The sequence below is a fragment of the Saccharomyces paradoxus genome, chromosome IV, assembly GCF_002079055.1.
Source record: "Saccharomyces paradoxus chromosome IV, complete sequence".
Classification (NCBI taxonomy): Eukaryota; Fungi; Ascomycota; class Saccharomycetes; order Saccharomycetales; family Saccharomycetaceae; genus Saccharomyces; species Saccharomyces paradoxus.
Window position 1 is genome coordinate 976789 of NC_047490.1, and position 13936 is coordinate 990724.

The 13936-nt window shown below is 36.8% G+C and overlaps 6 protein-coding genes and 1 non-coding gene across 7 annotated transcripts; 2 read left to right on the forward strand and 5 right to left on the reverse strand.

The window, feature by feature from the left end:
- Positions 1-209: 209 nt before the first annotated feature.
- Positions 210-281, reverse strand: SPAR_Dtrna19E. The gene has a single exon. It is a non-coding gene; the product is annotated as a tRNA-Glu (tRNA).
- A 1158-nt stretch (positions 282-1439) lies between these two features.
- Positions 1440-2492, forward strand: RNH202 (Rnh202p; the record flags this gene model as incomplete). The annotated part of the gene is made up of 1 exon (XM_033909613.1): positions 1440-2492. One exon carries the CDS (start codon positions 1440-1442, stop codon positions 2490-2492), a length of 1053 nt encoding a protein of 350 aa, XP_033765504.1.
- A 324-nt stretch (positions 2493-2816) lies between these two features.
- RRP45 (exosome non-catalytic core subunit RRP45) lies at positions 2817-3734 on the forward strand (the record flags this gene model as incomplete). The annotated part of the gene is made up of 1 exon (XM_033909614.1): positions 2817-3734. One exon carries the CDS (start codon positions 2817-2819, stop codon positions 3732-3734), a length of 918 nt encoding a protein of 305 aa, XP_033765505.1.
- A 365-nt stretch (positions 3735-4099) lies between these two features.
- On the reverse strand, positions 4100-4414 carry PHM6 (Phm6p; the record flags this gene model as incomplete). Its single annotated transcript, XM_033909615.1, has 1 exon — positions 4100-4414. The coding sequence occupies one exon, from the start codon at positions 4412-4414 to the stop codon at positions 4100-4102; it is 315 nt and encodes a 104-aa protein (XP_033765506.1).
- Positions 4415-5260: 846 nt separating this feature from the next.
- MRX10 (Mrx10p) lies at positions 5261-6505 on the reverse strand (the record flags this gene model as incomplete). The annotated part of the gene is made up of 1 exon (XM_033909616.1): positions 5261-6505. One exon carries the CDS (start codon positions 6503-6505, stop codon positions 5261-5263), a length of 1245 nt encoding a protein of 414 aa, XP_033765507.1.
- Positions 6506-6795: 290 nt separating this feature from the next.
- Positions 6796-11778, reverse strand: GCN2 (serine/threonine-protein kinase GCN2; the record flags this gene model as incomplete). Its single annotated transcript, XM_033909617.1, has 1 exon — positions 6796-11778. The coding sequence occupies one exon, from the start codon at positions 11776-11778 to the stop codon at positions 6796-6798; it is 4983 nt and encodes a 1660-aa protein (XP_033765508.1).
- Positions 11779-12279: 501 nt separating this feature from the next.
- On the reverse strand, positions 12280-13149 carry DPP1 (bifunctional diacylglycerol diphosphate phosphatase/phosphatidate phosphatase; the record flags this gene model as incomplete). The annotated part of the gene is made up of 1 exon (XM_033909618.1): positions 12280-13149. One exon carries the CDS (start codon positions 13147-13149, stop codon positions 12280-12282), a length of 870 nt encoding a protein of 289 aa, XP_033765509.1.
- Between the last annotated feature and the right edge of the window lie 787 nt (positions 13150-13936).

Here is a 13936-nt window from a genome sequence, read left to right on the forward strand (position 1 = left end):
ATGTGAAACTTTTTCACTCTAACTTATGTACACCGGCGTATATGATGGGGGAAATACTGAACTGTTATTCCCGATATCGGTAGCAGCATTGGAATAGCAATCAAAAAAAAGATAGAGAATAATGATAACTAGTAGCATTACAGTAAAACAGTAAAACTGTAACAGTGAATGGCTCAAGGCTCGCACTGCTTCCGCTAGCTAAAAAGAAACTCCGAAGCGGGGAGTCGAACCCCGGTCTCCACGGTGAGAACGTGATGTGATAGCCGTTACACTACATCGGATTGTACTTTGTTATCACTTTGACATTAAAACATCTATATTATCAGGTAAATAAATCTAATTACGTCCTCAATAATTTGGAGCAAGAATAGACTACTATTAGAACAAGTGGTTTCTCTTGAGCTCTTAATAAATTTACTGAAAACTATAGAGGTTATATTTGAGAATTATGTGAACAATTGGATAAATGCTGGGATTCCATTATTGATAAAAACTATAATATTAGGTATACGGAATATACTAGAAGTTCTCCTCGAGAATATTGGAATCCACAAGAGGGAATCGATAATTCTACAGAATAATAATAATATTTCTTCTTTCGTTTTATATGGTGTAGTTCATTATCTTATTACATTATCAATCCTTGCATTTCAGCTTCCATTAGATTGGATGACTGTTTCTCAATCTATATGCCATCCTCTTACACCGCGTGTGATAATATACTACTAAATAGATGATATTAGAATTTTATTCCAACAGAAGAGTTCATCAATTGAACTTTGAGTTGGAATTTATATATAAAATTTGGGTCGCTCCATTGAACTTGTAGTAAATTCCTCAACTTGCTAGCGTATTAGACCTATCCAATACTTCCAGTTGGGATGTGCTTTATATCCCGCTTACTTATAGTATAAAGAAGTTTTCAAGTTTTTTCTTTTTAATTAATAGAATACGAAAGAATAAAGAAAAGCTCGTACGAATTTATAATATGTAAGGATTCACATTCTTTTGTCAGTTCCCAAATTCACTAGGGAAACTTATGCTACAATTTTTTTTCGTGGCATCATTATCTTTAACCAAAATGGAATTCCAAAAATTGTCACGATATTGTACTAATCAGCAAGGTGGACATATACATATAAAAAAGAAGCCAAAGACTAAAAAATGAGGCAAATTTCAACTCACTGTCTTTTAAAGGTTCTTAGTAGCGGATAGCTAGTTACATTATGAAATCTTTCCTAAGATGCGTTTATTGATTTAACGCGTTTTTTTTTAAGGCACTGTATCTTCTCAATTTCGTCAAGTGGACAAGCGCGATGAGAATAAAAGTGAGATCTGGTAGAAGATTCTGATACAAAAGTTAAGAATAATCAATTATAAAATTCATCTTATTCTTTCATATTAATTAAATTTCTTTTCAATCCTCTCAAACAAAAAGTATGACCATCTCCGACATTGGAAGCGAAGGAAGAGTAATAATATTACCGGATGGTTATGAGGCTTCGAAAAATATTAACACGTTTACGCTGCCGCCACCTTCCAATATTACGTCCAAACATCGTATCGAACTCTTTGAAGACATCAGTGGAAAACTTTACGAAATAAGGTCTTTCCAATTCGGTAAAGGGCCCTCGTATTCACATGAGGAAGACTTGGCAAATGATAAATATCATTATACAAAGGAAAATCACCCGATCAAATCGACTTTCATTGTAAATACTTCTAACCCCTCCGAAGGTTATGTTTTTAAATCAAGCAAAATTTACTTTTGTTCTTTACATGACATTACTTTCAGTTTGATTGGTTTTTACTATAAGAACAGCGTTACAGCAGATGAACAAGATTACGCCAATTCAAGCGACACTAATGATAACCAAATCAGTAGCAGCAAAAATCACGAGAGATTTCTTACGGTGCGTGATTACCATGATTTATTAACGGATACCCACGACAAGAATTGGGACAGCATTTCTTTAAGCTGCCTCAAAAGTGGGCTAACAAAAGTTAGCGAAACAATTGAGGAATGTGGCGACGTATATTACAAGATCACGCCTGCAATGATAACAAAATATTTGGTAGGCAAGGTATCAAAAATCGTGAAGAACTTTCCTCCGAGTATCCCTACACTTAAAAATGTACCAACGGAAATAGAACAGAGCTACAAGGTAGTTACGGCTACTAGCCTTTTGATCTCTCTGATTCCGAGGGCAGCCTACCATAATTTAGTTACCTTTTCACCCACAATGGCTAGCAGTTGCACAAACCTAGATATAAAAGCTAGTTTCATAGACCTCGAGAACTATGAAATTACAAAAGAATCACAAAATGCTGAGAAAGAACTACTGATGAAAAGCGCCGTGAATGTAGGCTTAAGTTCGAATGGCAGCGTTTCGTTGTCAGTGAAAAAAGTTACAAAAAAAGTAATTCAAAGTAAAAGACCAAAAGTAGCGATAGGAAAAGGGGCCATCGATGGGTTTTTTAAACGTAAGTAACTAGTACGATAATTAGACAACATATTAAATGCTAAAACTAGTGGTAGTAATTTCAATGCGAGACAATAATATAATATTGTCACTATCAACGAACAGGCTACCTTTTTCTTTCTCGAATTCAAGAAAAAATTAACAACTTTTCCCTCGATGATGTGAATAAATGCCTGAAAAATAAGAAATAGGAAAAGGTTACTACATTACACTTGCCTTATCAAAAATCTCTGTTTTTCTTTCCGTCTTACTAAGTTTCAGGCGTCATACATCATAGAACGGGAGTATAGTCATTGCAAGATTGATCAGAATATATATTAAATAAAAAGGCAAATGGCAAAAGACATTGAAATATCCGCATCAGAGTCAAAATTCATCTTAGAAGCCTTGAGACAAAATTATAGACTGGATGGCCGCTCCTTTGACCAATTTCGTGACGTGAAAATAACGTTTGGTAAAGAATTTGGCGATGTCAGCGTGAAAATGGGTAATACCAAAGTTCACTGCAGGATTAGTTGCCAAATAGCACAGCCATACGAGGATAGGCCATTTGAAGGGTTATTTGTAATATCAACTGAAATATCTCCTATGGCTGGTTCTCAATTTGAAAATGGAAACATTACAGGTGAAGATGAAATCCTATGTTCAAGAATAATTGAAAAATCTGTTAGGCGGTCCGGTGCACTGGACGTGGAAGGGCTATGCATCGTTGCTGGCAGTAAATGCTGGGCCGTGAGAGCAGATGTGCATTTTCTGGATTGTGACGGTGGATTTATTGACGCTTCGTGTATTGCTGTCATGACAGGATTGATGCACTTTAAGAAGCCAGATATAACTGTCCATGGCGAACAAATCATTGTTCATCCTGTTAATGAAAGAGAGCCAGTTCCACTAGGTATACTGCATATTCCAATATGTGTAACTTTTTCTTTCTTCAACCCTCAAGACACCGAGGAAAACATAAAGGGTGAAACCAACTCAGAAATTTCGATTATTGATGCAACATTGAAAGAAGAATTACTGCGAGATGGTGTCCTGACTGTTACGTTGAACAAAAACCGTGAAGTGGTACAAGTTTCCAAAGCGGGCGGTTTACCAATGGATGCTTTGACATTAATGAAATGTTGCCACGAAGCTTATACCATCATCGAAAAAATAACTGACCAAATACTGCAGCTTTTAAAAGAGGACTCGGAAAATAGAAACAAGTATGCTGCTATGCTTACATCTGAAAATGCGCGTGAAAGCTAACGAAAAAACTGAAATAAAAGCAACGCTATATGCATATACATGCATGCATAAACATATGTATATATAGGTACGTATAGATTGTAAATATTACACTTTGTACTAAGGGTAGCATAAAAGATGCCCGCAACTTTTTTTATTCCTTTGCAGTTTTTTTCTATTCTTTTCTTAACTGCGGAGCCCAAAGACATAAAAACATAAAAAATCATCAAATTACTATAAAACAAACGCACATTGCGAAGAAAAAAAGGCCCGGATACGAATACATATAATAATATTTCCTTTTACCTCCCTGCATAATTTCTGAAAGCATGCACTATCAAAAAGAAAAATCTTGAAAAGAACAATGAATCCTATTATTCTCACTATTAGAACAAAAACTTCGTCATTGTCATCACATAGAAAAGACCGACCATTGTTAAACTGTACAACAGCAACACAATAATTATGACAATAATGAGCTCCTCAATAAAACCCAAAAAGGCATCATAATATTGTTTGAAGGTATTACTTTTCCCACTACTTTCGTGGCGCGGAAGGCCTGCTTCCAAATCTATAATGTAATCAATACACTTGACCTCCTCCCTCTCCCCTTGAGCTTCAGCATACTCTGCCTGCCTTGTTTCTTCCTCCTGTTGTCTCATTTTCAGTACATCATCGGAGCGTCTCAAGGTTTGTTCCATCTTGGTGCCAGGTTAAAGAACAATTGCTGTCGTTTCTCTTAGTTCAAAAAGTTTGGTGGTGTGGCAGCTAACGAAACTTCTATTTACATCACAGTAAGTCAGGATATACAAACGTCTGGTGAAATCATTCAACTTTTATACCGAATGGAAAAACAACAGATAAGCTTCTGCGCATCGTAAGTAATAAATTACTAGCGCGCCATACAAGAGATGAGTCTATTTTTTCCCAGGCGACACAAAAATGAACCCGTGCTAATATTATATCCCACCTCCCACGTGTCAGCGAAGTTCGGAAACTGCGTAACATTATAGGGCAGAACGCCCACATGGAAAAAGCAAAAACCTCGTCTGCGATGCCAGTCGCTATTCTCCGTCGCTCAGGTAGGTTTGAGACGGGCTGAAATATACAGGTGTAATAAAAATGACGCCACGTTATCAGGGTTTTCATGACAGTGGTAGTTAGTTTTATGTCATATTGTTACTAAGCGGCTTTATTTATTTACTCAGATATTTTTTATTGCACTTTCCGAATACATCATCACGTACTAATGCACGTTCCGATAAATAAAGATTGTTCATCGCAAGCGATTCGGGAATGTGCAATCTAAATTTTATCACGAAAATTGCTTATAAAGGCAGAGCGCATCACTTGCCTGTTTAAAAATTTGATGAGTCCTAAGAGCCAAATCATGTGCGCGGTTTTATATAAAACCCTTTTTCTGATAAAAAGAAGAGACAGTGATGTTCGACTGAGAGTATTGGCGTCACCGAGAAGACTTCTTTCCTATATCGTTGCGTATATATATATACAAGAGTAACCCTTATTTACAAAGAAAATCCTTTTAGTTAGTACTCATCTAAATCATCATTCGCAGTTTCTGTGCAGTAAGAAGAATATTTCTGGTAGAAATGATAAATTTCAAAGCACAACTCAAAAGCAATCAGGTATATAATTATCCATTCCAAGAATGTGCTATTTCTCTCGTTCAAGAGAGAGATGAGGGCTCGACACTCGTCTGTAGAGTAGTCCAGCTTGCTATTGAGAATATTTATTCTTGGACCTATATCCAAATATCTCGAAACATTTTTGAAAATCTCTTCCAACTGGGGTTCACTCCAATAAAGATCAGGAGTCTCAATTAGCTCCGAATAGAGATTCAACTTCCCTCTAATTAAAAAAAGCCGGCCTATTGACTTCAATGCGTCGCTTGATCTTAAGTTTAGCTTTGTTCCTTTAGAAATGTTTTCTGTTATTGTTCTGGCCTTTGATATATGTTTTTCCATTGCTTTTTCTAAGACTGCCAAGTTAGTGCTTCTCGATACGCCACTTGAGAATGCTGCCTTATCTAGCATTCCTTGATCAGAATCCAACGAGTTGATTATTATCAAATCCCCGGAAAGAAAGCTTTCTCCTGCGATTTTTGGTGTTATCTTATTGTTCGAACTAAAAATCTTATCAAGATCTTGTTTCTTTTTTAATTCCACGTAGTCCATGTCCTCAGTCTCAAACTCTTCTCCATTAAGCGGATTTATGCTTGCCGTTTCAACCAAAGGCACTACCCTGTTTCTAACAGTAGCTTCATTGAAGCCCCAGCTTACAATAGATCCATTTTGACCTAAAATCATTATTTCACCCTTATCGCCATTATCCTGATAACCAAATATAACGATTTCATCAGGCACCAAATTTGTCGGTTGTAACCCTTGGCTATTAAGCAATCTCATACATTGTTTGAGATCATAGCCCTCTCCGGTGGTAATTGTGATACAGTTCTTCACCTTCAAGTACTTTTTACTAAGAACATCCTCCAGATTATCACGTCCTTTTTCCTCAACTCCGTGGTTTGGCACAAAACTTCGTCTCAGAAAGCGAGTAGGATTCTTGGAATTTTTAAGCGTCTTCATGGTCTTGATCTTCGTATCCACTGGCTTGTTTCTCTTATTGGTCTCCTTCTCTGCAGCCAGTTCATCTCTCCAACGGTCATCTCGCACTTTGGAATTCTGTATTAATAAACTGGTTCCCAACCGTCTGATTTGGGACCTTGGTACGGAACCGAATGAGCTCGTCAGAACTCTGAATGAAAGCATCATATTATGGTTATTTATTAGGTCCTCCATAAGAGGTAGAAGGGCCTCATTCAATACTCGCACGCACTCATATTCACCGAAAAATTAAATAAAATGCGAAGTTTGGAAGAGGAGAGAAGAAATAAACCATCACAATAAATCCACAACTGCCTTTACTACCTGGAACATATATAACCTACTTCATCTTACAACGGTGAACTAGATGAATCAACTATTATAAACATGGTATATAGGACGTTGTATATACTTACCTTTAACGGCTGCGTTATAGCGCCGCACAGACCCTTAAAGGCTTATCTTTGCAAGTCAATAACAGATGATTTTCCGGTTTTGTGGCAATATAATATTGCCCATCTATTCCCTTTATGAGCCTCTTTGGAAAGGTTATTATAAATGCTCGTGGCAAAGCTTCTAGGAGTTGAGTTATTACCTGACCCAAATACTTTTCTCAGCCATTCTTCCTTCTGAGCCAAGGAAGTAATTGAGATTATTTCCAAAGTCTCATCTCTCAAGGCATCAACAGTAATAATTGGCGCATTGGATAAACTGTGTATTATCATACTCGAAGAATTTCTGGCTGCATCCTCGTAAACCCATTTTTCTCTTTTATTAGCTTTCTTAGATCTTGTAGCCATGTTTGGAACATAAATTACCTTTTGATTATTAGTCGAACCAGCAACAACATCATCTATATCACCTTCTTGACTACTACCGGCACTGCTGCTTTCATCCCATCTTTTAAATTCGTCACCCTTATCGCCCAGAGTCAGGCTATCGGTAATTAAAGTTTTATTACCAGTTTCTTGTTGGTACAAAGTTAAAAACTCATCGAGATCTAAATCTACATCAACATTTGTGCTCAATTTTTTTATTTTTAGTGGCTTATACTTCCTCTTATGATTGGTTAGGGGATATGCTTGTTGCTTAATCAGCAAAATCCAGTCTATACCGTCCTGTTGAGCGCCACTAACGACATCATCCACCGAAGAGCAATCCCTCAACATATCCGCTTTAATATTTTGCTTCCACAATGTATTCAATATCGTGACCCCGATTGTGTCTAGTAAAGAATTCGAAAAACTCGATATCAATACATCACACCTGCTTGGCTTCCAATCAACCGCTGTATCTTTCAAAAACCTGTTTCTCTTCTTTATCCTATTTCCCGAAGCAAGTTTGAAATAGTTTTGAGCTATACCGAAGATTGTTTCCCATGCTAAGTTGAAACCTACGGCCTTACGAGTATTGCTGCTCTTTCTTCCTGATGGTCTGGCAAAAAAGGATATCAAAGTATCATACCTCCCTCCAGCAGCTATCATATTACGTGAGGATCCATCGTCATAAACCGCATGAAACATGATACCTCCCTTGTAAAAAGCGCTATTGTAGTTACTCAAGGGAGATATCACAACGTTTCTCGCCACCTCTAAGGGTTTTAAGTAACTGAGAACCTTTGATATATGCGACAACGAGTCCTCAATTTTTTTTAGATGTGGACTATCAATCATCAATTTATGCAGGCGCTTTTTGGCTGCTTCGAAGTCCAGTCTGAAATCAAATAATTCCAAATCATTCAATGCTGTAGAAGATATATTCAATTGTGCCTTTAATTCATTCTTAACTTCCTTGAATGACCTTGCAAAGCCAACTTGCGACAACATCCGTGAAACCAGGGGCCTTTGTGCTTTATCAATATTCGTAAAATTGAAGACACTCTCCAAAATATCAGCATGATTTAATATGAAAAAAGTATTCGTTTTTTCGAACACAGGAAATACGGTTAATATTTCATCGATAATTTTCAAGCTTTCTGCATCATAAAAACCTGACTCCGAAGAAGATTTTGAAATTATATCGAAGTCGATCTCACCAAACTTTCTAGGTTCCAAACTTGACCTTGAATGATCAGGAGGTCTGTAAACGTGCTGCATCCTATATTGCTTAGAAATCAAACTTGGATTTTTAGACAAATACCTAGCCATAGGATAGGTTAAATCATATTGTAACTGTAAGACGGTGCCGCCCTTGTCAAGCACTTCATATACATTCTGCGTACCGTATATGGGCGCCTTTGGAAAAATCCTTGGGGGAGCATTGTTTTCAATGCCTCCATGTTTCCTAAAAATTTTAACTACCTCTTCTGTCATTTGAGACCTCAGAATGTTTGCAAAAGGAGTGGATGTCGGTACTGAGTTGTCAAATAGAATATCATTTGTTAGACTGTAAGATTGGTTAAATAAACTTTCTCTGACCTGCTGTTGCCAAGGGGATGAAGGATTCGACAAACTCTTTAAGGCCTCTTTGATTACTTCATCCTGGTGTTTTACAGGAAGCCAACCACTGTTTAGTAATGCCCTAGCACCAGGCCTTTTATTAGGATCATGGTCTACGAGTAACCTTATAATTTTCTTTTCCACTTTCATCTTATTATCGTCAAAATCAGGAGGAAATTCTATCGACACTGATCTTAACTTTTTCAAAATGTTAACTCTCTCCATACCCGTAGTGAATGGATAGATCATTTCAAAAAATATGATTCCAAGTGAGTACATATCGATCTTTTCATTATAATGACCTGTGCCATCCAAAACTTCAGTAGCAACATACATTGCTGTACCGATGGCAGATGTCAAATTGTCTGAACTGCCTGGCAAATTCTGTGAATCTAGCTTGAGTATATCCAGGGATCTATGAACATTCTTAGCCAATCCAAAATCGCCGATTTTAACATTTCTCGATTCATCGATAAAAATATTCATTGGCTTCAGGTCTCTATGAATGATACCTTGAGAATGTATATAACTCAATGCTTCCAGTATTTGTCGAAATAATCTCCAATATTCATCGCGTTGTTGATTTAAATTTTCGGAATGGATCAAATCATATAGCGTTCTATTTTCACAGTACTCCATTTGAATAAAAAGCGTACTTCTCTTCTTAACAGCAGTCATAGGTTTTACACCACTCCTCCTTTTTGGAACGTTCTGGATACTCTTTGATTCTTTATCAGTATCGTCTTGACTTTCACTTGAAGAGGTTGAAGAGGTATCATGGCCTAAATCTTCATTTTCATTATCTCGAGAACTATTTTCAAAAACGATATCAGGATATCCTGATCCCGATATAAAATCCCAGTTACTGTTATCCAAATCATGATTTGTTCTATTTTTGAAGATACTACTTTGATCTAATAAATCATTTTCTTCAAAATCAGAGGAAGATTCGCTTAAGTCGCTTTGTTCGTCAGTCGATTCAAAAACGTTTTCATCCATACCGTCTTCTTCTAACCACGCAGCATAATAACGCACAACATATTGATGATTCAAGCTTGCTAGCAACATTACTTCACTTAATATAGTAGATAGCTTTTCTTCCGTGTGCCTAATCTTCTTGATTGCATAGTACCTGCTGTCGAGAGCATTACGTGCCTTGACGACTTGACCAAATGCGCCCTGGCCTAAAACTGCAATCTCTTCAAAGTCAGAAGCATATCGCGATCGCGTTGCAGGATTTATAGAAGAGAATCTGGAGCCAACATTAAATGACCTTCTTCGTATACTAGATTGTGAAAGTGTTCTACCTCCATTGCCCCGAAAATCTGTGGTATCCCCAGGAACTAACTCCAATGAATTAGAATTGGCGCTCTCAGAAACTAAGTTAAATCGATTGATCGTGGAGTCAATATTGGTCCTTAAGAATTTCATAGGCAATAGCTCTAATGTTCCTAATCTTTTCTTCGGATCAGTACTAAGCATTTTCGAAAGAAGGTCATATAAAGTTTCATCCATACTTGTTGAATCTAGGAATTCTTGAGGCGTTTCAAAATTCATTACTATATCAGATCCACTAATTATCTGAATGAACAAAACGCCAAGTTGCCAAATATCAGTCAATCTCTGAGGTTTGGCGTTTCTGAATTTCACCAACTCAGGAGCTATCCACGTGCTTGGAGATAACTCAACTGAAGAGCCATTTTTGTTTGGATATCTCGATAGCATACTCAATACAGTGAAGCCATAAGTAGAGTGGACTAGCTTGGGAATAGTGCTTCCAAAATCTGCATCCTTTACCAGAATCACGGTTTCTAAGTTGATACATTTATGAATAATACCTAATTTGTGTATGGCTTCCAATCCTTCAAGCAATCTGATCATCCAAATACGTGCTGTTGCTAAGTTAACAAACCCAACGGATTGTATCAAATCTCCCACTGGGTAGTAGTTAGAGTACTCTGTTAGAAGTCTTATTTTCCAAACAAATGTGGCATTATTCCTCCCCATACGCTCTACTGTATAACCGAACAATCGATTTACATTGTCATGCTTAACTTTCAACACTGTCTCTAGCTCTTTCTCCAAGTTAGCTATTTCTTTTTTTCCATTACTTGTGTTGAAATAGCTATTATCCAACTCAATTTCAGACAGTAAATAATAGAAATTTTCCATCATTTCGGAAGACATTAAAAAATTTGCCAGCGGAGATTCTGGTGGAATATATGGCTTTACAAGAAATTGCTTAGAAAAACTGAATATATCTGATGTCAGTTTTATTGGCTTAGGATTCACAACTGCTTTAAACTTGAACATTGAGTTATTGGGCAATTTTGCCTTTATAGTTTTTGAAAAGACAATAGCTTCCCCTGATGCAATCCATTCTGAAGGTGGATGTAAATCCAACTGGGTCGTTCTATTGAATAATAATTCATCATCATCATCATCCTGCCTTTTCTCCAACTCTCTTTGAACAATTTCATCTATCATTCGCTGTTCATCTGATCTTTTTTTTATCGTTTCTCGTTGTTTCTCTCTTTCTTCTTTTTCTAACTTTTCTTTAGTTTCTTTGATTCTTTGCAATCGGTCATCTTCCAAGGATTGTGTATTAACCACATTTTGAAATTCATCCAGTTTTTCTCGAGTAAAGGATGTAATTTCAAATATAATCTCCTGCCCTCGGGAGGTGTTGTGGATTTTCTTAAACTCACTTTTCAACATTTGCAATTGACTATCCATTACATTTTGTACATTCCTGAATTCTATTTCGGGAGCGGTATAAGGATACATTGGTGTCATCGCGAAATGTAACGTTATAGAAGACTCTACTGGCTCGTTATCAACGGATCGAAGGGTAATTTCAAATATGATCTGTGGCTGCTTATCCCAGCTCGACTTTCTTTTAGTCAAGTCAATAAAATCATCCATATAAATGGAACGTATCGCTTCAAGTTCGTTGCACTGTATCTCATAATATTGATCTAAAGTGAGGTGACTTAATGACATTTATACATAGTATGCGTTAAAGGGAATGGTATTTATTGAAAAAAAATTCAATGCTTATAAAAACTTAGAAGACAATGAGGGCTTTCCAACAATATAAAAATTGAAAATGTAATGTGATGAATGTCTTTCTGTAATGAAGCCAACTCCCTGCGGATGAAAAGATAAAGATGAATGTAAAAGTAAATTTGCGCAGAAATAATTTAGAGCGTTAAAAAGTTGATTACGCGCTGGGCTTATTATCTCAAAAATCAGTTATTCACCTGTTCGCTAAGAAGCTACCTATTTTATTAAAGTCCAACTTAAAACAAATAATAGATTTAACACTTTCGTGTAATGTGATGTTGAAATTGTTCAGGATATAACGAACAGGTCGTTGCACGTCAGGATTAATTAAAGAAAGATATAACGTGCCATCCTTATGGTACTGCGGTCATCCTATACAGAACGATAAATACATGTTGACTTTATGTGTCATATGGACTATATAATTATATTTTATTCTCAGACGCCTTCGTCGGACAAAGGATGTAGTTCCTCATCCGGGATCCTCTGACGGCTGACTGCTTCCTCCAGAGTGACATCTGAGTCATCCATCAATGGTTTGAACGGAAGAGGGTCATCAATGGCTGGAAAAGTTCTTCTATAGAAAAAGTGTGCCATTATATAACCCAATATAGACCCTAGAATTACATCGACGAAATGATGTCTGTAATCTTGAGTTCTAGAGAGAGCAATTAGTGCGGCTCCTAACAATGGCAGAAAGGCCACCATTTTCCTCCATAAGGGCATCAGTGGTGATTCAGTCAAAAGTTGGCCACATAGCCAAAAATATAAATAACCCAGTCCTGCGAAACTTTCACTTGAATGGCCTGACGGAGTTGTTCTAAATCCATCCAACAAACGTTCGTGGTTCTTGGTGGTACACACCTCCTTTGCAGTATACAAAGTGTCCGATGACAGGCCTTCAAGAGGTTGGCAACGATCTAGAAAATCTGGTCTTAGTCTTCCAATCCAATTCTTGATGAAGTTTGTGAAGAAACTTGTACTAAACCAAGCGAGTGATAAACCAAGGAGAGATGTGTACAAAATAAAAAGCAAATGTCTTCTATCGGCCAAGATGGAACCAATTATCAATATAGTCAACGATGGCACAATAAAACTGTAAACGAACAACATGGTGTTATTGACACGTTCAGTTGTCGCATAAGGATGTGATATAGTGAGATCATTAAGGTAAAATTGACGTTCGAATGGCTGCTGATAATATACCGGATAATTAAGTAATACCATTATGATGAGCAGAAAAGTATCTTCTAACCTCCATTTCGCTGCTATGTTGAAAGGCGTTTTAATAAATGAAAGTCTATTCATGTTGATCGTTCGCTATGATCTAATTTTGATTCTCTTCCTACACTAATTGGCAGTAATTACTTTATTGAATTGCGAACTGCTTGACAAAATTAATAAAGTCCAGTTTGCAAGAGGTGACCTTTGAGTAAAGATTAGTTACTTCGTGGAGCGCAGGTATGTTAAGGGACTCTAGATAATAGTTTATTCCCGAAGGTTTCCAATTAATAGATGATAACAAAGTACAACTGATTGGAATGTAAAAAATAAGCCGTTGGATTCTCCGATGTTAGGTTTCTATCTCATATAAAATAACCACCAAGCAATTGAGAATCAACACCGATAACACGATGTCCAATTATAGCAGTATATGTCAGACGTGCTGCATGATTTATTCATTTCTCCTGTCATTGTTGACGATTTACATCTTTTCAAGGGATCGCACTACTGCCACCTGAAAGGTACTGACTAAAAAGGTGCTGACGGAAACAGAACCTCAATAGTAATAACGCATAGCAAGTAAGATTGTCTTTAAAGAAGAAAATAAACTAGATTGCTTTGAGTTCGACAATTCTAACGTCTCATTATTTTCATTACCAACACAATATAAAAAAAAGGTTGGGAATAAGACCCTCACTTAAAAATTGCTGTTTCTACCGGGCAGTCTGCAAAGTGCATGATACGCAAGGTGCATAATCTCAAGACAGAATTCAATTATGCATACTGGACATTAATGCTATATTTCGCTGCGCCAGAAATCGACTGCTAGTTTTTAAGACTTTCTCATAAACGGTCAAATTTTTCGTGAAAA